Consider the following 22,581-nt stretch of genomic DNA (forward strand, 5'->3'; position numbering starts at 1 on the left):
GGCGGGCTCCGCTGCTGACGGGCGTGTGGCGGGGACCGGGCGGGAGGCCGCGATCCCCGTCTCCGCAGCGCGGAGCCCACTGTCACGCCGGAGCTCACGAGGACCCCGAAGCGGCCTCTTTCCCGTGTTCTACCGCCCCGAGTCGTCTGGGAGTCGGCACGTGGGCAGGGACAGGCCCCACCGTGCGCGCCCTCCTCCGCCAGCGGCGGCCTCGGGGCAGCGGGTGCCGAGGAGCGGACTCCAGCCCCGGACTGCGGTGAGTCGGGTGGCCCCTCTGCTTGGACTGTCTTGGCTTTTTGCGTCTTGCAGGCCGGGCGTGCATCTCAGTGACGACTTGACGTGGGATCCCTGCGGGGCAGCGGTTGGGCGCGACCCTGGAGACCCGGGATCCAGTCCCAGTCGGGCTCCCTGCGTGGAGCCTGCTTCTCCCTCTGCCTGTGTCTCTGCCTCTCTCTCTGTCTCTCTCTGTGTGTGACTATCATAAATAAATAAAAATTAATAAATAAAAATTTAAAAAAAAGACTTGACGTTCCGCTCCGAGGTGGAAGGACGCCCCGACCCCGCTGAAGGCCTCCAAGCGTCTCCCTGACGCCGGCTCCTCTTCCGGGCAGTACTGGCCTAGCATTTTTCCTATTCTTGTTTATAAATGCATTTTTTTTGTTTTTAAGACACGCACAGGTGTATTTGAAATTGATTTTTTGACTGTACGGTACTGAAAATTTTCTCGAGATGATGGAAGATGTCGACACTGGCATCTGCGATCCATGCCCAAGTGTTGATCTCTCTGCACCGTCCTCCTAAGGACAAGGGCGGTAACGAGCTAGAAACCAGCAGGGGAAGGTGTTTATCTCCTGCTCTCTCAAATGAGTCGTATTAATAATCATTATTGCAAGAAATAATAATAATCATCATTATTGCAAAATAATGTAACGATAATTTATTAATAATAAAGTAATAATGATTTTCAAAAAGAATTTATTGTTGATATCTCAGAATAAATGCTGCATCACATTGATTTTTTTGCAGACTTTCGCCTGCAGTATTTTGTAATTTGGACACTTCACCTCTCGTGAGAGAAAAGACATCCCACTGTTGTACATCAATCATTGAAAAGAAAAGGAATACACGAAATTAAGAATTATGGAGATTGTACAAATAGTGGGAAGTTTCGAAGCAAGTAAAGACTATATCAATTAGGAAAGGTGTATATGTATGTTTTGAGCATCTACTTTATTTCACACGTTATAGCAACAAATGTGTCATCCAAAGTATGATAGTCATGGTGGTAAATAAAAAAAAATTTTAAAATAAAAGGTGTTAACAGGTTTCTTTGAGAAGGGTATCTGTTTAGGTTCCTTTTTTTTTTTTTTCTTCAATAACAAACCTTATAGAATTATTTGATTCTTAAATCTGTGTGCTTAAATACCTAAATAAAAACAATAACAAAAGCCATTGTGTCTATCAAAATTACAAATCCTTGGACCCAGCTACTTCTAGGAATTTATCTTATAAACGATTTGGCAAAATTATGCGACACAAAGTTATTGGTGCAGCATTGTTTATAATAACCAGTGACTGGAAACAAACGGGTTTGCCTAAAAAGCAGCATTTATACAAATGAATACGATTCAGGCATGAAATGGAAACAGTAAAGCTCTTTACTGAAAAGAAAGATCTCAAAGATGTATTACATAGAAAACAATTAGAAAACTGTCTATGGCATGCTACAATTTTAGTGACTGAAAAAAAGTTTAGAATATATAAATATACATTTTCGTATAAACTATTCCTGGAAAAGTATATATTAAAAAGTGAGTAAATTAGTTGCCTCTGGGAGGATGAAGAGGGTGGAGGAAGACTTTTCACTGTAAACCCATTTTATGCTTCTTGAAAATGTAAACGGTTTACCTGTTCAAAAATTAAATCATGGCAATAGTAACTGCAAGAGTCCCAGTGAGAGCACTGATGCAGGGAAGAGGACCCCAGGGTGAGACACAGAGCAGATGGCCTTGATGACTAATGGGATGTGGAGGGAAGGCAGGGAAGGAGTCTAGCGAGAGTCCTGCTTCCTAGCAGGTACAACTGGGTAGATGGTGATGCCGTTCCCCAGCAATGGGAATTTGGAACGAAGACAAGGAAAAATTAATTTACCTTTTTTTTACTTTCTGGATTTGGGGACAGTCTGGCTGAGGATATCCAGCATGTGTTTGGTACGTGTGGCTGAGGTTAAACAGAGATTTGTGTTTTGGTTGTAGGTGTTTAGGTTGTCACTGAAGTCAGGGAGTCCATGAGATTGTCAAGAAGAGTTACCAAGTGAGAAGTTGCAGCTGATCACAGGAATTGAGAGAACAAACAGCCCTCAAGGGAACCTGGGAGAGTATGGCTGGAGAGCTAGGAGAACCCGCAGAGTGAAATCACAGAAATAATGGATGGAAGGGGAGAAAGACTGGGGATGAAAGGAATGGGTGAATGTTTCTTCCATAGGAAGCCTTCCCTGATTACCTTTTCTAAAATAACACATTCCTATCTTGTCACTGTGGCTACTTAAATATTCTTAGTACTTACTACCACCTATTTATTGCTTCCCAGATTTAATATAAGATTGTGAGGTAGGGAACTGTTTTGTTTTTGTTTTTGTTTTTACTGCTTGTATCCCTACTGCTAACAGAGTGCCTGCCCCCGTGACAGACCTTACTCAGGACCATGGAACCGATGAATGAGTTCTTTGACCTGTCCCTCTCCCTTGCCTTTCCCATATTCATCTTCAAGTCCCACATATTTTATCTTTTAAACATTTGTAAAATATTTCATCCCCACTGCCATCTCCACAATTGAAATTACCATAATCTTTTGCCTAGATCAGGGATCAGCTAATGATGGCCCAACGTGGACTGTCGTCTATTTGTATAAATACAGTTTTATTAGAACACAGACACATCCGTTTGTTTACATGTTGTCTACAACTGCTTTTATTATACAAGAGCAGACTTGAGTAGTTGTGACAAGAGAGGCTTGCAAAGCCAAAACTTTTTCATCTGGCCCTTTATAGACAAGGTTTGCCAACCCCTACCCAGACACAGCAGGACTGTGGCACTGGGACTTCATTCTGGGTTGCCTGGACAACAAGCTAGCTGTGGCTAAGAGTTCCCCTTCTGCACCCAAGCTCAGGGCCCATGGAACCAGAGTTTTCTTTACCCCAGTGGTGGAGACTGTAACATTCCATAGGCAGCTGCATTCACAGACAATTTCTATAAAGCATCCACCTCAGTCCCAACTGCCTGTTGCTCGGTGGCTTGTACATTCCTTCATTGACAGGACTGTTTCTTCATGCTTGCTCCTTAAAAGAGGGGACTAGAAGGCAGATGTGTGTGTGCTCCTTTGTGAGACCAAACAGGACTCTGGCCCATATTGGCCTCTCCATGGGATGACAAGAAATGGAGGATCTGTGCCTTTTTTCTTGCTGTCCTGCCCCTATATATCTTTATTTCCCCCAATAAAGCCCCTGCTATGCGGCTTTGTGGTAGACACCCCGAGGCAAGATCCATCTTGCATGCCAACGGAGACCCCAAAGGGACCCACCTAACACAGCAGCCTCCAAACTGACCACCCTGCATTCATGTAGACTCTTCCAGTTCATTCACCTTGCAGTTAGTGTAGGCCTTTCTAAAACCTGCCACGTGTCCCATTTCTCTCCCGTCTCCCAAAATCCAATTTACAACAATCAATGGTTTCCCATTGGTCTTAAAATAGACCTTTTGGTCTTTAAACTGGCTTAGTAAGACCCAACTTGACCTGGACCCTGCCTTTCTCTCCAACCTTATCTTCCACTTTTCTTCCCTCTGAACTCCAAGCAAATATTTTCTGTTACTTGTAAATGTGTTTCTTCCTGTTCCTGGCCATGACCTCTTTCCTCTGAAATGTTTCACTTTGCCTAATTACACCTAGTCTTCAGTCTCAGTAAATGCTACTTCTTTGGGGAAGCCTTCCTTCAATTCCAAGCCATGTTCCCAGAGTATCATGAAACTTAGTTGAAATTTTACATTTATGATTATTTGGTTGCTGTTTCCCCTGGTAGACTGTAAGATCCAATAGCCTAGTTAATAGTGCCTGGCATAAAGGGACTACCCAATAAAATCTGTTGAATACATTATTTTAAAGTATAATGTAGAAAGAAGCTAGGCCCTAAAGACCACACACTATATGAGTTTCCTTCTATGAAATGTCCAGAAAAAGCAAATCTATACAGAGAAAGTAGATTAGTGGCTTCTTGGGGCTGGGAATGGGAATGGAGATTAACTATAAACCAATGAGGAATTTTAGTGAGGTGATCATGTTCTAAAACTACATTTAAATCTAGATTTACTAAATCTAAATTTAGTAAATTTACTAAAAACCATTGTGTTGTGCTTTTAAATTTTTATGGCATGAGAGTTATGGCTCAATAAAGGTTTAAAAATAAAATATATATTAGTCGAATACATGAAAGACTACAGTTATCACTGGAAATGGGAACTTTATCTTGTGTTAGTTAGGTGTGTATCCATGTTTCTGGACTTTCTATTCTCTATCACTCACCCTATACCACACTTTCTTAATTACTGTTCATGGGTATGTATATGCTTTAATACCTGGCAGCACCTGTCACCCCTTATCAGTATTCTTTTAAATATATTTTCTGGACCGTTCTTCTTGATTTGAAATAATGCAGATTGGTATGTTACCACATTCCAGATGTCTCTATATACCTTTGAGAAAACAGAAATAGATATTCAGAGTTCCCCTTATGACATAAGCCAGCTAAAATCAAATTCAGGGTTCCTTGGAAGCACGTACGTTGGGGATCAAGTGTCCTTGATACATAAAGACATTTATAACACTGAGCTAAGATATGTTATGACTGATCTGAATTTGCTCTGATTCCAGAAATAAGATGCAGTATTATTTGGATGGGAAAGATTTTAAAGGTAGTCTTAATTTGGAGACTAATAATTTCAGTAGCAATGTCTGTAGAAATGTAGGTCCACTACCTCTCCCATAGCTCTCTGGCCCTGCCAGGCCCTTCTGGGTGGACTTGCATGCACTTAGTTCATGTTTACCTGGAAGCAGGCATGAATAAGGATGTTAGTGCAGGTAGGTTATTTGGGAGGAAGCAGCAGTCGAAGGGGTGGTGGTGGAGGGGGGCTTGGGGAGTGTGAGACAGGGAAGGAAGAAATGATGATATGAAGGCAATCCTACTGTGGGCAGTCCTAGTTGAGGAATCACATAGAATGAACCTCTGAGGACTGAAGTACTTATCAGCTGATTCCTGCCCCCTTGGTTAAGGGTCAATACCTGGGTCTCCTGAGCCCTCAGGGCTTCTGTGGGACTTCGAGGGTTCTGGAGAAAGCCCTCGGGCAGATGAGCACAGCATAGAACCTGCTTCAAGTTCGACTTGTCAGGCTGCCTAGAACTGTCCACCACAGCTGAACAGAAGTCACAAATGGCCCGACAGATGAGATTCAGGCCTGCATCTGTCAAGAGGCAAAGAGCATCTTTCAAATGAAACTCTCGAGATGAGTGGTCATCTGATGACATACCATTTCCAGTGCAATTTCATATAAATAGTTTTATTAGCGAAATACTCCATTGCATTAAGGATAGAAGTAAACACGTCAAGAATCACATGAAATGAACCAACTATTTAAGCTACAGTAAGAACATTCTGCTCAATATTCTGTTTAATAGCCATGAGCAATTAAGTCCACTAATAATGCCCAGAGGGCCAAGTGTGAAGGTCACCTTCTGCAGAACTCAAATCTCAAGCAATTTAAATTAAAAAAAGACCCTACTGGGGCAGCCCAGGTGGCTCAGCGGTTTAGCGCCGCCTTCAGCCCAGGGTGTGATCCTGGAGACCCGGGATGGAGTCCGGCATGTGGCTCCCTGCATGGAGCCTGCTTCTCCCTCTGCCTGTGTCTCTGCCTCTCTTTCTCTGTGTCTCTCATGAGTAAATAAATAAAATCTTTAAAAAAAAAAAAAAAAAAGCCTACCTTAAGTAAAAACCCCAATAGGGGTTAGTCATATAGTACTTGTTCCACTTGACCATTAGCAATCTTTCTAGAGCATGAGGAAATAAAGTCCAGGAGGAAAAGCCTTGAGCTAAAAGTGGCAAAGCCCATTTGCTGTCCTGTGCTTAACTCTCAATTTTCTCTGAGAGAAGCAAGGTAAGCCTCCCTCTGGTTTTTCCCTAAGTGGAGTATCATAGTACAGGACACACATATTCTGTGATTATGAGAATCACAAAGACTTTGGGGGCCTTTCCAGGATAATGCATGAGGAATAGTTTGTTATTTTCAACCTAAAGCCAATAGGCACATTCATTCTTCTTAACCAATCTATAATCTTGACTGCAGCTTTTGGGCTTGCCACAGATTTTTCAGAAAGAATATCAAAGGGGATTCCAAGCCAAATAACTATTAAGAATCACATGGCGGTAATATATTTTTGGTCTCCCTTGCCTGTGTGGAATTCAATCTAAAGTGTAAATCAACTGTTATCATTCATAGTATTTAAAAATTTCCTCCTCACAGATGACTATACTCTGATAATAGGGTGAAACAATGAATACGCACTGGTTTACCAGTTTTATTGGTGTGGGTAAGTGGATGCACAAAAGAAGAAGGTGTGCCAATTATATAGTTTAATATTGAGAAATTTAAAGAATCTAGATATTTGGTGTTATTGAAGACAAGATATTCTCGATTTAGTTTTTCACATTTTGGTGATTTGGGATATCTATAAGTTCTCTTAATTTATAGAGAAGTTGGGAGTCAATGAATTGCCCCTTCAGGAAGGGAACATGTCACATCCTGCTTTAGTGTAGAGAGAAAGAAATTAGGGCAATGGGATTTATTGCCTCCATAGAGGAATCAGAAGCTATATTTGTGAAATCCATGGCTTGCTTTTTTTCACTTGCTTACACTGAAATCCAGTTTTAGACAGAAAATCCTATAAAATGATTCAGTTGTTAAGAAATTCTATGTGCACTTTGCTGGATAACTGTATAAGTTTCTCAATCAAAAATGAATAGTGAGCTTTGAGGAGGAAGAAAATTCCCTTAAATATGCTTGAACTTGTAACATATGATGGTTCCTAACCCTTTGATTTAGGTGGCACTGCAAACCACGAGGTCTTCTGAGGAGAGAGATAGTTCTGCTCCTGGGTGCCCAGGGACCTTTCTTTAAAGCATTTCCTGTGCAATATTTTAAAACACCATCGTTCATTCTGTCAGCAAGATGACTGTCGCAGGAAGTGCAAGGCACGTGTTTCTCTATTCAGTGAGTGACAGTGAGCCATAGAACTGGAAGGCACCAGATCTGAGGAAGGAAAAACACTGAGCTAGATATGGAGAGATCTCCCATACTCATAAATAACTGCACAAAGAATCACTCAATAATATTGTACTTAATAGAGTATCATATTTGGCAAGGGTGACTGGGGGAAAATATTAGACACCTGCCAGAAGCACCTCCCAGAAGCACCTTTCCACATTAAGATCATTAAACTAAAAAAGAAAAAAAAAAAAGAAAAAGAAAATCCAGGCTACCCACAAATTCACAACCAGCATTTACTTCTACTCTTTATGAGAAGAATGTCCTCACCAACATATTTTTGCATTCTCTAAATTCACAAAAGTACAAATACAAAAGCCTCAGGGGTTTATCACTCTCAACTCCAGGGTACTGCTCCACTGCATAACCTCCCCTCACCCTACCCTTTCCCTGCTTGGTTTGCAGCCAGTGTGAAAGTAGTCAAAAGATTGAATTATTTTCCTGGAGGAATTCTGAACTGAAGATTAGCATGAAATACAATAAATCACGTTTTTTAAAGAGGAAATAAGATGCATTTTAATGATGTATTGAATGAGGCTACCATTTTACCCTGGGTTCCGAACTCTTATTTACTTCTCTTTTGGGGGTGAAATGAACATAAAATAGTATTGATATATTTTGAGCACAAAGTTTGGTGAATAAAGCTTACTGAGTAAGGTTAGACCAGGGAACGTTAACAAGCGATACAGATACATTTTAACCACAACAGTTGTCACAAAATTCTGGAGCTACCAGCACCTTATAACAAAAAAATTACAAGAGTTTATTAAATACTTGCTAGACACATGGAAAACAAAACAATTTTATAAAGCCTAACAGGCAACCATGTCAGTCCATTATTTAACCTCCTGCCACAATGCTCTGGTCATTTGCCAGCACAGGGTCTCCTCCCTCCTCACTACAACAGGCAACATTCCTGTGAAGACGTGGATAGTTTCCTCATGTTGGGTCCCTGTCAGGACAGTCACAGGGCTCCTTCACCAAGCTCGGGCCTCCGTTAGGTTAGGTTCGTATGAGGGGTGCTCTTTCATCCGGAGTTCCCTGAGACTCGGAAGAGAGGGGACAGAGAGGTCAGGTATTCACTTCAGAAAGTTCTCCCAGGATGGAAAACGTTGGGGTGCAGGGGGTGGAGGAAGATGAAAGGAGGGGAGACTGACAGGATGGCGGCTGTCACACTCCCCTCTCTTGTCACTCAGCCTGCTGCTGCTCTGCCATTCAGCCCTCACCCTCTGGCGAGGCCTGCTCCAACCTCCCCTTCCCCACCCCTGATACCAGAGCAGTGCCCTTCCTGGCATCCACCTGGACTATAACCCTCATCACACTCCATGGCTTTGGCTCCTCCCTGGTTTGAAACCTGTCAGAGAACAATGTCTCAGAGGTGGGGGCTGCTCAATCATTGCTTGCTTGTTGACTCCATGAAGGCGGTTAATTGTAGGAGTAGTGATAACATACATGGGCTATCACCTGTGCTTATGGACATCTCAGTGGCGGCACGTCAGACTGCAAGTGAGATCCACACATAGAAATGGCAAAATAATTGCCTCACACCTAATTCATGCTAACTTGATGGGCACAGGTTAAGGGAAATCATGGAAGAATATAGAACACAGGGAAATCTGAGCTAATATTATTGAGATGGTTTCAACCTATTTCATTTCCTACTTCACATTTGCTTCAGACACTTAGCTGAAGCAGCTAGAAGGGGCGTGGGGGGAAGCCTTTGCTGCAAAAAAGGAAAGTTGCTGAGAATTTTAAGAAAGGATCCCACAGGAAAGGCTTATTGAAGGTTGAGCTAGGTTGGCCGGCTGGTCACTCAGGGAGGCCAACCTAACCTTATTTAGCCCACCCATTTGGTTGGGGAGTGGCAGGGGGGCTAGAGGGGGTTCCCTTCACTCCAAGAAAGTTACTGCTCCCCTGCGCCAGTCATTTCCTATGCACTGACGACTCAGCGTTAGGTATCTTCTAATATAATACGATTCTTTCCAAGCAAGTCTCTGGTTGCCTTGCTCTACAATCTTTGAATTATTTCATCACATAACTAATGTTTATTGAGCTCCTACTAAATGCTAACATTGGGCCAACTGCTTTCTGTTTACTATATCATCTAATCCTTACAAAAACCTCCAAAAGCAAGCTCTCTTATCTCACCTTACAGATGAACTGAGGCACAGTTTCTAGTGCCACATAACCATTAAATGGCAGAATTGGGATTTGAACCTAGGCAGTCTGACACCAAAGCCCAGATGTTTAGCTGTTAAATGATCTTCCTCTCCTTTCTGGCTATTTTCAGAAACATTAAGTTTACTCCCAGGGATTCCACATCCATGAAGACAGCCCCCAAGATGGGACAATACTACTGTATTACTCCTCCCTCTTTGAGACACTCCCCTTGCTTCCCATTTGGTTTAGTAGTGATGTAACCACGAAGTCACTGTGCTCAGCATAAAATCTCAGAATCCATCCTGAGGATTCTGGGTGATAGAGCCAGTTGACAGCCCTTCAATGAAGTACAGTTGACTTTCTCAGATAAAGTTATCCAGTAAGAGAGAAGTTCCTTCAGCCACTGCTCACCTCATCCATGGATCCCTGTCCTCTGCATGCAAGCCAAGTGAAGATCAAACCAAAAAACACACCCAGCGCCATGACAATGTAGGGTATGTTGGTGATGATCAAAGTAGTGTTAATCACAGACTTTAGTCGACTTGCAGTATCTTTATCAATGAGAACACTCTGGAAGGCAAGAAAATAATATCCCCCGATTACTTAATATTCAGGGTGTAGAGGTTTTTTTTTTTTTGCTATATCTCTCCTCCAAATCATTAAACACAGTTTGGGTAAGTCTTCCCATTAGCAAATCAGAGATACCGAAAATCCATTTATAAATTAGAGTAACCAGAGGGGGCATTTATTCATTTACATTTTTTTTCCCCTGAAAACATATCTTCCTTTCAAAGGAAGGAAGGTTGGAAATAGGAGGGAAAAAGTATTAAAAAATAATGAGATAATACCATCTTTTGTATCTGACGACTCCAACTCATCCTTTAAAATCCAACTCAGCGGGAATATAAGGGAAGGGAGAAGAAATGTGTGGGAAATATCAGAAAGGGAGACAGAACGTAAAGACTCCTGACTCTGGGAAACGAACTAGGGGTGGTGGAAGGGGAGGAGGGCGGGGGGTGGGGGTGAGTGGGTGACGGGCACTGAGGGGGACACTTGACGGGATGAGCACTGGGTGTTATTCTGTATGTTGGTAAGTTGAACACCAATAAAAATTATTTTATTAAAAAAAAATAATAAAATAAAATAAAATAATTTTACTCATCAGAAAAAAAAAAATCCAACTCAGCGATTCCTGCTGCCTGCTGGGCCGGCCGCGCGCTGACCCCCGCGACCCCTGCGACCCCCGTTGCCATGCCTCGCAAAATCGAGGAAATCAAGGACTTCTTGCTGACGGCCCAGCGGAAGGACGCCAAATCCGTCAAGATCAAGAAGAATAAGGATAATGTGAAGTTTAAAGTTCGATGCAGCTGATATCTTTATACTTTGGTCATCACAGACAAAGAGAAGGCAGAGAAACTCAAGCAGTCTCTGCCCCCAGGTTTGGCAGTGAAGGAGCTAAAATGAACCTGGCCCACTGATTTGAACTGTATTAAAATTTTAAAAATTCTTAAAAAAATAAAATAAAATAAAATAAAATCCAACTCAGCAAAAAAATAAATAAATAAAATCCAACTCAGCCTAACTTCCACCCAGAAGTTTTCTCTGGCCATCTCAGGCCTGGTTAGCCCTTTATTGCTCTTTCAAATTACTCCCCTAAAACACCTCTAAAATCACTCTGCACTCTGTGTTGTAACTGTCTGTTTATCTGCAGATCTCCTTGTGACAGATTTCCAGAGGAAAGACTTATATCTCAGTCACCTCAACTTTAGGAATAGCACTCTACACACAGTAGGTGCTACATTAATGTCAGTTGGTTGAATGAATGAAACATTCCAACAATGGTATGTGGAAAGTATAATTTATTGTTTTGGTTAATCTCTACTAATCAAGACCAGAGGTCTCGGGGCACCTGGCTGACTCAGTTAGTAGAGCATGAGACTCTTGGGCTCTAGGCTGTAAGTTCTAGGTTATAAGTTCAAGCCCATGTTAGGTGTAGAGATTACTTAAAAATAAAATCTTTAAAAAAATGCTTCTTAAAAAAAATACATTTCTTAAAAAAGACCAGAGGTCTCAGTAGAGTGTCCAAGGAAGTCTTGAGGCTCACTAGAATTCCAGAGGGTGTTGATAACCAAGAAAATGTTCTAGGATAACACTTTCTAAACAGAACAAAGATCTTATCTCTGTAAATTACAATGAGTGAGGTGTCTGGAGAACTTAATTTCATAAAAATTATGAGCAACAAATGAAACTTTCGGCTTAATTTAGGCTGAATCTGTACTAGACTGAAACAAAGGATGGGTTTCTAGGGCTGGTGGTTCCAGCAACTGACCAAGATCCATCCATGTTAGAGTCTCCTTCTCTGAAAAAAGGAAGTGGGAGAGCAATCTCAAGGTCACCTCAAGGTTTAATGTTTTCTTTTTCTAGAGTAAAGTCAAATTCTTTCTAGGGAGGCACCGAAAGCACAAGGTTTTACTCTGTAATTCCCTGGACTCAATATAGTCTTCAACCAAAAAGCAAAGTAAAGCAAAGGCTGAGTTGGAGGGGACTTCAAATATGCCATAACTATGAACATAAGCTGCCAGAACAGGGTCCTTCCTTGTTTTCAAAAAGCCCTGCTTTCATGTGCCTCTCCACAAACAAGAACAGTGATGAGCAATGAGCAAGCAACAGGAGCAATCACAAATAGATTCTACAAGTTGGTAAGTATTGCCTAAATTTTTCCTATGGAATGATAAAAGCCTTATCTTAGAATTGTAAGCACAAACCCTTCAAAAGTTTATAAATGTGGCTACCAAAGTAAAGCCAAATGAAAAAAAAAAAAAAAAAGAGAGAGGGCAGCCTGGGTGGCTCAGCGGTTTAGTGCCACCTTCAGCCCTGGGGGTGATCCTGGAGTCCTGGGATGGAGTCCCATGTTGGGCTCCCTGCATGGGGCCTGTTTCTCCCTCTGCCTGTGTCTCTGCCTCTCTCTCTTCTCTGTGTCTCTCACGAATAAATAAATAAAATCTTTATAAAAAAAAAAAAGAAGAATGTTATAAAACTGCATCTACAGGATGGTCTCAACTATCTAATATCAACACTAGAAAAATACTAAGAGACAACATAAGCAGATGTCAGCTATACTTGTCTTTGAGGGACAGTTTATCAGTGATTCACTTGTTAAATATTAAAAAAATTTTTAATTGAGGTATAATTGACACATAACATATTAGTTTTGGGCGTACAAGATAATGATTCAATATCTGTATGGTAATTCACTTCTAAAATACAGATTTTTAGTTTTCCAAGAGGTCTATAAAGAGCATGTGTTCATTTTACGAAGCGTAAGATGTTAAATTATATATATATATTTTGTTGTTGTTAAATTATATTTTACAAAGGTATCATTGGAAACAATTTTACAACATTTTTGAGTAAAACGAAGCAAGTCAAGAACAAAACAATGTCAGTGTGGCCCAGGTTTTGTGAAAGTTATTTTAATTTTCCTTTTTCTTGCCAATCCCTGTTACTGAATCTTCTACACAGAACAAGTTTAGGGAACAGAAAAAATAATAAAAACTTTTTTAAATGACGCTACTGTTAACAACCGAAGCAAGCCAATCAAGAATTTATTGGAGAAGGAACACCCTTACAAGTGTATTCCCCCACAAAACTGGGTGGAAGAAAGAGGGAACTTGAGGATATGTGTGTGTATATATATAATAAATGCACGTGATTCATAAAAGAATTTATCAAAAGTGTCTTACATAGCAGGTGTTTTCTGAGCTTTCCAAAAACAAAGTTTTTACTTGCAAAACTTCAATTTATATCTAACATCTAGGGATAAAATTTTTGTGGGTACATTGTGAAAGAAAGAAATATTTCATTAGGGAAACCCTTTTTGTTTGAACTATGACACGATCTATGTCCTATGATATATGTTTGTTTACCAGAAAGTAAGAAAAACCCTCAATGCTATATAAAAGATAAGGCAACCACACACCAGTAAAATTAATGAGAATGTATCTCATTTTATTCAGTCATTTCTTTAACCACCATACATAAAACTTTCATGTAATATTGCTAATCATTTTAATTTTACCCACTTTTTCTCCTGCTCAACTACATGAATGGTAAACTGATAACATTCTACAAACCGGGAGAGTTTCAAAGATGGAGGAGATGCAAAGAAAGGTTTAACCGCCCATCTGTCTGAGTTTTGGCTATTTTTTTTTGCTTCGACAGTGTCTGACATTACTTCACTTACCTTTGCATTTTGTTTCTTACATAACCAGCTTCTCAGAAGACAGAACCCAAAATATGTTCTTGAGAAAGGAAATTTTGTTTCTGTCATTTTCAAATCTCAAACATTGGCAGCCTCATATAAACATATAAACAAATTTTCTGAGGACAGATTTTTAAAAATCACCTTTCCCCCTTTCTCACATCTTAAATTACAGAGCTACAATAGTAGACATCATAATGGAAGTTTTCCAAGCTTCCACAAGTAAAATATATATGTGGCTCCCTCCCGGGACTTACCTCATTGATATACATCACTGGGAAAACCATGGTTCTAATGTTTCCTGTTTCACTAGAAAGACAAAAGGTGACAAATCAAAACCACAATGAGATATCACCTTATACCTGTTAGAATGGCTAGTATCAAAAGGCAAAAGGAATAAGTGTTGGTGAGGATGTGGATGTGCCCTGTTAGTGGGAATGTAAATTGGTGCAGCCACTAGGGCAAACCGTATGGAGGTTCTGAAAAAAATTAAAACAGAACTACAATATGATGCAGCACTTCCACTTTCGGATATTTAGCCAAAGAAAATGAAAATACTAACTCAAAAAGATATATGCACCCCTATGTTCACTGCAGTATTTTTTCCAATAACCAAAATATGGAAACAACCAAAGTGTCCATCAATGGATGAATAAAGAAAACATTATATATATATACATATAATCACACTGGAATACCATTCAGCCATAAAAAAGAATGTCACAATCTGCCATTTGTGACAGACCCTGAGGAAGCTACACTAAGTGAAATGAATCAGACATAGAAAAACAAATACTGTATATTCTCCTTTATATGTGGAATCTAAAATAAACAAACAAAACAAAAAACCAAGCTCACAGACACAGAGGACAGACTGCTGGTTGTCAGAGTTAGGGGTAGGGGGGTTGGCAAAATGGATGGAGGGAGTCCAAATGTACAAACTTCGAGTTATAAAATAAGTAAGTCCTAGGGATGTGAAGTACAGCATGGCAATTTTAGTTAATAGTACTGTAATGCATAGCTGAAAGTTGCTATGAGAATAGAACTTAAAAGTTCTCATCCCAAGAAAGAAATTCTGTGCCTACTGTGGTGACAGATAATAACTATTATTATTATTGTGGTGATTGTTTTGTAATATATAAAAAAAATCAAATCATTATATTGTATACTGGAAACTAATATAATGTATGTCAATTATACCGCAATTTATAAAAAGACAAAATATGAGATTATTTTATAGACATCCCGGCCCAGAGAGATAAGTTGTGTGAGCAGGGGGAGGGGCAGAAGAGGAGGGAGAATGACAAGCAGACCCCCACTGAGGGCTGAGCCCAATGTGGGGCTCCATCCCACAACCCTGAGATCATGACCTGAGCCGAAATCAGAGTCAGATACTTAACTGACTAGCCACCAGGTACCCCTGGAGAGAGAAGTTCATTTAAAAATTCCAGCACACTTATTTCATTCAATTGCCCAGAACTTATAAAGACTTCTGAGTTATCTTTGCAAACACTTATCAATCAGAAGCTAGATTCCAATCTGTCAGTCTAACAATTCCAAATGTTGCACATTTATATTAAGCATTTTAATCAAAATACAAGACGCTGAAAGCAAATTCATCAAAATGATTACTATTCTCTCAAGAGTTATCAGAGGGATGGCCAGCAGCCAGCAGAACAATGCTGCCATTCCTCAGAACGGTTTTTGTTTTTTAATTTTTTTTTTAAGTAGGTTCCTGGAGCCTAATGTGGGGCTTGAACTCATACGACCCTGAGGTTAAGACCTGGGCCAAGATCAAGAATCGGATGCTTAACTGACTGAGCCACCCAGGCACCCCTCCTCAGAATGTTTTGTAACCAGGCCACTAGGTATGATCAGAGCTCAGAGCCCTTAACCAAGAACCAGCTCTGCACCTGTTGGGAGGACACTATATCATTTAAATCTCACACTAGTCCCATGTGGGAGGCATCCCTGTCCCAGGTTTAAGACATGGGAATTACAGCTCAGAGTCATTTGTCCAGGGCCAACAGAAATAAAAAGTGGAGTCAGGACCATAATTCCATTTTGATTCTAAGGCTCTAGGTCTTTTTCTTTTTCTAAGGTTTTATTTATTCATGAGCGACAGAGAGAGAGAGAGAGGCAGAGACACAGGCAGAGGGAGAAGCACCATTTCCCTGTGGGGAGCCCGACGTGGGACTCGATCCCTAGACCCTGGGATCACCCCTGAGCCGAAGGCAGACACTCAACCATTGAACCACCCAGGCGTCCCTAAGGCTACAGAGTGTCTCCTCCCCATTCCACGCAGTGCTTCCCTTGCCACAGGCTGAGGCTTCTGAGTCCTCTTAATTAAGAGGTGGTTTTTAGATGGCATGCGGGGAGGAGAGGTGGGACTCAGAAGCCTATTTTAACTGAGAGCCTGTGGCTGGCCCTGGGTGGGAGCAGTAGGAAGCCAGGTAAGGGAGGTGACCAGAGTCATGGCAAGGGAAGCACTGCACAGAGTGGAGGCTACTCTGTAGCCTTATGTCACCTGTCTATGCCTTGGTTTCCTCATCCGTCAAATGGGGCTAACACAGGGTTACCATGAGGAATAAATCAGCTACTGCATGTAAGAGGCTTAAAGCAGTGTGTGATCCATGGAAAGCACACTATGGATGTTCGGTTAAATAAAATAAGTAGGGCAGCCCCGGTGGCTCAGCAGTTTAGTGCTGCCTTCAGCCCGGGGTATGATTCTGGAGACCCAGGATCGAGTCCCACGTCAGGCTCCCTGCATGGAGCCCGCTTCTCCCTCTGCCTGTGTCTCTGCCTCTCTCTGTGTGTCTCTCATGAATAAATAAATAAAATCTTAAATAAAATAAAATAAAATAAAATAAAATAAAATAAGTAAATCCCAAGTCCAAGGCAGCTATTTGAATGCTGCCTTGTTGACCCCACCAGAAAGTCAATGCAGCAAAACCACCCCCTGCCTCTGATGAGAGAAGTCAAACTTACATGAAGTCGTCTAACTTTTTGACATAAACATTGATCTGGAACCTCTTGGCGGCTCTTAGGATAATTCCTGTCAACTGCAAACCAGAGAAGCGGAAAGAAAACATTAGTTTTTCTCAGTGGAGCACCATTTCTGTGTGGTGCTCACAACTCGGGTGGCCGCTGCCACATCTGAGAGGAAGAGTGGATGGGACAAGGGCAACTGACCCCGGGACAGAGCGAGCATTGCGGCTGGGGCTGGGTGCCCGGGAGACCAGTGCTCCTCCAACTGTAGTATGCGTGTGAGCTCTTGGGGACGCAGATTGGGATTCAGTGGGTCTGGAGGGAAGCAGGACATTGGGTGTTTCTAGCAGGCACCCAAGGTGCCACCACTTCAGACAGGAAAGCCCTAGGTGACCCTGGCAGGAGGGAGCGCTGAGCCAGGGTGTGGTTCCTGGTATGGTCAGGACCGCCACCACCACCACCAAGCCGGGAAAGCAACTGCTGCTACCGGATCCCCTTACGTGTCCCCTAAGGCCGCCTCATCCCCGCGCTGAGGTCTAGGGGCTCTGCCCGGCCCTCTCTCGGGGACAAACGCCTGCCCACAGGTCAGCTGAGGAAGAGGAACAGACTGAAGGTTAAGAGAGAGAAGGGGGAAAACACCTGATCTTTTTCAGAAAATGATAAGACACTGATTTCTCAGCTACAAGAGCGAATTGCCATAGATTGCTGTGCTCGACACTGTTACTGCTTTTGCTTCACTCTTCCATGTATGTGAAATCCCAAGAATGAAGGTATCTGACCTTTAACTCGGTTACTAAAGGGAGAGGCTCTCCTATAGTAAAAGGAGATTCCCTTCCTTTTGGCGTGGCTTTAGCTTTTCTCCTCTTTGACAACAGGATGAAAGCATATGTATTTCTAATGCCTTTTAAATTAATCATCTCATACAATAAACTCTCAAGAGTGCCCGTAGAACGAGGTTTGCCAAAAGTAACTGAAGCTAATACATATATTTAAATTTCAACCAAACCTTCCCCGCGGTAAGCAAAAGAATGTTTGTCTTCAGCCTTGCTGATCTGTCTGCCAGTGGGAGAAGGTATGTTCGTTCAAGTCTAAGGCTGGCAACAGAACACTGCCAGGTTACATGGGTCCAGGCCCAGTTGCTCCAGTGATGCAATGTTCAGAAGTGCTTTTTTGTCAAAGCGGGTTTGCTGACGTTTCTGTGTATTAGAGCCACAGAGTTCAGCCAGGCAGGCCGTGAGACTGCGCATCACATGCACTGAGCTGAGTCTTCTCCACTTGAATATGTATATGGCAGGGAGATAGTACATTAACACTGCTCAGGCTAAACCAGAAAACACCGAGTAAGCAGAATCAAATGCATGCTTTTACCAGGAAGATGTGTGTACTCACTGGATTAATGTCCACAAATGTCTCATGGTAGTCCTTATTTGGACGCATCCCGTCTATGGCAGAAACAAACTTCTTGTCGGCTTCGTAGAAGTGTGGGAAAGATATAATAATGGGTGCACCTGAATTTTGAGGAAAATAGAAAGAAATGATGTGGTTCTTGAAAGTCCAAGATGAATATAGAGTTCCTGATCATAAACTTGGTTCCTAGAAAGGGGGAAATTCTATATGTAAGGAGACTTGCGTGGAGGAATGGGACAGGCAAAATTCCATTCAACACCTCCTAGTTTGGGATTTATACTTCTTTTTCTGACATCTTATTTACCCTAACATGATTTTATTCTACAATATATATTGAAGTCATGGCTAAATTATATAGTCTTCAGTATTTACTGCACCTATGAAATATAAAGGTATACACACATTATTTTAATTAATATTCCCAGCAGCCCTAGTAAGTTAAAACTATTAATTTCATTTTGCACTTGAGGAAAGCGAAGTTCACATCCAGCTATCAGGTGATGAAGGCAGAATTCTAATTGAATGAGACATGATCATCTGAAAGCACTGTTTCAACTGCAAATCTCTACCAATGAAAGAACTTTTTTTTTTTTTTTTTTTTTTTGCCTGCTTTTCTGTTTTTCTTGGTTTATCTAAGACAGGCTTTCTTCTCCTGCATATGTTGATACAGAATTTTTTAAGACTTTGCCTGGTCATGCTATCTGCCCAGCCTCTGCCTAGATCAAGGTCTGCCCACATGAAGACTCTGTTTTTTCTTTTATTTTCTTCCCTATTCTTTTAAGAATCAAATAGAGAATGTCCATGATAGCCAAAGCAATCTACAGAATCAATGCAATTCCTGTTAAAATACCAATAGTATTCTTCACAGAACTAGAACAAATAGTCCTAAAATGTGTAAGAATCTACAAAAGATCCTGAAGGGTCAAAGTGATCTTGAGAAAGAATAAAGCTGGAGATATCACAATTCCAGATTTCAAGATATACTACAAAGCTTTATTAGTCAAAACAGAATGGTACTGGCTTAAAAGCCGACACAGAGATCAAGGACAGAATAGGAAGGCCAGAAATAAACCCACCCTTACATGGTCAACTAATTTATGACAAAGGAAGCAAGAACATACAATGGGGGGAAAGGCAATCTCTTTAATAAATCATGTTGGGGAAACTGGCCAGCTACATGTAAAAAAAAAAAAAAGAAAGAAAGAAACTGGACCACTTTCCTACGCCATATTCAAAAATAAACTCAAAACAGATTAAAGACCTGACTATGAGACCTGAAACCATAGACTCTTAGAAAAAAACAGGCAATAATCTCTTGGACATTGGACTTAACAACATATTTATAGATATGTCTCCTCTGGCAAGGGAAACAAAAGCAAAAATAAACTATTGGGACCACACCAGAACAAAATCCTTTTGCGCAGCAAAGACTATCAACAAAAGAAAAAGGCAACCTACTAAACAGGAGAAGATATTTCCAAATAATATTATCTGGTAAGGGGTTAGTATCTAAAATATATGAAGAACTTATACAACTAAACACTGAAAAAAATAAATAATATATCGAAAAAATGGGCAGAGGACCTGCATAGACATTTCTCCAAAGAAGATATCCAGTTGGCTAACAGACACATGAAAAAATTGCTCAACATCACTAATCATCAGAGAAATGCAAACCAAAACAACAGGAAGATATCACATCATACCTGTTGGAATAGCTAGTATCAAAAAGACAAGATTATAATAACAAATGTTGCTGAGAACGTGGGAAAAAAGTAACCCTTGTGCACTGTTGATGGGAATGGAAATTGGTATCATCACAGTGGAAAATAGTGTAGCGTTTCTTCCAAAAAGTAAAAATAGAAATACCATGTAATCTGGTAATTCTATTACTGAGTATTTACCCAAAGAGAATGAAAATACTAATTTGAAAAGATACAGGCACCCCTATGTTCAGTGAAGCATTACTTACAATACTGCCAGCAATAGATGAATGGATAAAGAACATGTGGTAGCCATATATAATAGAATATTACTGAGGCATAAAAAAGAATGAGATCTTGCCATCTGTGACAATATGGATGGACCCAGAGGGTATTATGCTAAGTGAAATAAGTCAGACAGAGAAAAACAAATACCACATAATTTCTTATTTGTGGTATCTAAAAAATCAAAACAAATGAAAAAAAAAAACAGAAACAGACATAAATACAGGGAACAATGTGGTGGTTGCCGGAGAGTAGGTGATGACTGGGGGAGTTGGGTGAAATAGGTGAAGGGGATTAAGAGGTACAAACTTCCAGTTATGAAATAAATAAGCCACAGACATGAATAGCACAGCATATGGAATATAGTTAATAATATTGTAACAATGTTGTATGGTGACAGATGGTGGCTACACTTATTGTGGTGACTGTTAATATATAGAATAGTCAAATCACTATGTTGTGCATCTGAAACTAATATAACACTATATGTTAAAAAGAGCAAATAGGGAAACAAGTTATTAAAGAAAACCTATTCTAGATTATGCTATTGAAGAGGAGAGAGGGATCCAACAATTGCTACCAGGGAAATATACATTTGGAGAAATTAGCTTACTGCCAAATAATTTAGATTTGCTTATACATCTACCAGCCATGGCTTAAGATACATATCATCTGTTACATCTATGCGTTTTGTTTAGGAAGAAACTGTTCACTAAACAGTTTCACAACGTCATATTTTCCTTCTTTGTGACCTAAAATGATCTTTAAAATGTATTTTTAAAGATTTATTGGGAACTTGATAAGGGCCAGACATATCTTCAGTGTTTTATATACATAATCTCTAACCTTCACACAACCTTCCAAGGGAGTTATCATCACCCCCACATTACAGATGAGAAAACTAAGGTCAAGGATCCTCCTCAACCAACTTGGTTACTGGGCTAACAGAATATGAACCAAACCCAGATCTAACTGACTCCAGAACACTGACCCATCCCACCATCCAAAAGGTTCTCTGGGGAAATTCAAAACACTGGATGATAATCCCAGAAGGTTTCACTTTTCAGTCCATATCTGAGAGTCTATAAGAGGCAAGAAGAAAAGGATTGTACCAAGAGATTGAGTTGCCAAACAGAATCTTGGCTGATTAGGACGTCAACTTCTTGAGGAAGCAGATTGTTAACAAAATAATGAGAAAAAATATGCCTATACTTGTGCCTGGAGCTGGAGGTACCTGGACTGTGTGGGCAGGACACTCTTTCAGGACCACTCACCTAGTAAGAAAGCAGGACAGGTCAGAATCAGGCACTTGCTCCCACATACCTTTGGTCTTATCTCTAGGGAGGGGTACCATGTACCGTGGCTCAGTGGTTCCCAAATAGTATAGGCACCATTCTCATGAGAATCACCTGGAGCTCATGTTAAAAATACAGGTTCTGGGGCCCCAGCAGGTGGGCCCCAGGACATATTTTTAATGACTCTCCAGACAATTCTCATGCAAGACCAAATTTAGGAGCCACTACCCTAGCAGACAGAAAATAGGGAGGTATACTGCTGACCTCAGACTTACCCCAAAAGGAGATTTTTTTCAGGCAAATTAGAGAGGGCAAAAGTTAGCACAGGACTTTATTCAGGGGGTAAAGGCAACTTTATTCAGGAAAGATGGGTTCCAAAATTCCTCAGAAGAAACTTCAAAGAGGAATTGTAGCCTAAGAAGCATCACAGTAGCAACAGGAGAAGAACCTAAGTTTTAGCAGGGATTTGCTCAGAGATAAAATTTTATAAAAATCATTTTCCCTCTCTGGGCCCTGGTTTCCACAATTATAAAAAGAGGCCTCTGGATGCCTATCTAGTAAGAATATTGTGAATAATTGTGATTGTCAAAATTAGTTCTCAAGATGAAGAAAATGCTTTTTCCAGTTGTGCCACCAATAATTCTGTCTCATTCACGGAAAGGACCTGAGCAGCTCAGACATTCAGAAATACCCGGAGATCTGCGGCAGGGTGTAAAACTAACTCTGCTTTGAAATCATCATAAATTGGGGCACCTGGGTGGTTCAGTGGTTGAGCTCCTGCCTTTGGCTAAGGTGGTAATCTCAGGGTTTTGGGATTGAGTCCTGCATCAGGCTCCCTTCAGGGAGCCTGCTTCTCCCTCTGCCTATATCTCTGCCTCTCTTTCTGTGTCTCTCATGAATAAATAAATAAAAATTTTTTAAAAATTACAAGACCCATCCATATGCTGCCTAAAGAGCTTCATCTCAAATGTAAAGACATGCACAGACCGACCATAATGGAGGGAAGAAGATATTCCATGTAATTGGAAATCAAAAGGAATCTGGGATAGCTGGAGTTACATCAGACAAAACAGACTTAAAAAAAAAAAAGAGAGAGAGAGAGACTTTAATAAGAG

At 40.8% G+C, this 22,581-nt stretch overlaps 1 protein-coding gene and 1 pseudogene across 3 annotated transcripts in view; one reads left to right on the forward strand and one right to left on the reverse strand.

Annotated features, from left to right (window-relative positions):
- Positions 1 to 5,590: 5,590 nt before the first annotated feature.
- Positions 5,591 to 22,581, reverse strand: part of SCARB2 (scavenger receptor class B member 2) — a 76,797-nt gene continuing 59,806 nt past the window's right edge. For all 3 annotated transcript variants that reach the window (XM_025427541.3, XM_035709519.2, XM_049105047.1), the window contains 5 exons: positions 18,166 to 18,284; positions 16,777 to 16,850; positions 14,046 to 14,097; positions 9,939 to 10,097; positions 5,591 to 8,408 (listed from right to left, as the gene is read on the reverse strand). In XM_025427541.3, coding sequence (XP_025283326.1) covers positions 8,370 to 8,408; positions 9,939 to 10,097; positions 14,046 to 14,097; positions 16,777 to 16,850; positions 18,166 to 18,284 — 443 coding nt within the window. In that variant the 3' untranslated portion in view covers positions 5,591 to 8,369. The remainder of the gene's footprint in view (positions 8,409 to 9,938; positions 10,098 to 14,045; positions 14,098 to 16,776; positions 16,851 to 18,165; positions 18,285 to 22,581) is intronic.
- LOC112647018 (60S ribosomal protein L38-like) lies at positions 10,738 to 11,033 on the forward strand (annotated as a pseudogene).

This window comes from Canis lupus, chromosome 32 (genome assembly GCF_003254725.2).
Source record: "Canis lupus dingo isolate Sandy chromosome 32, ASM325472v2, whole genome shotgun sequence".
NCBI lineage: Eukaryota > Metazoa > Chordata > Mammalia > Carnivora > Canidae > Canis > Canis lupus.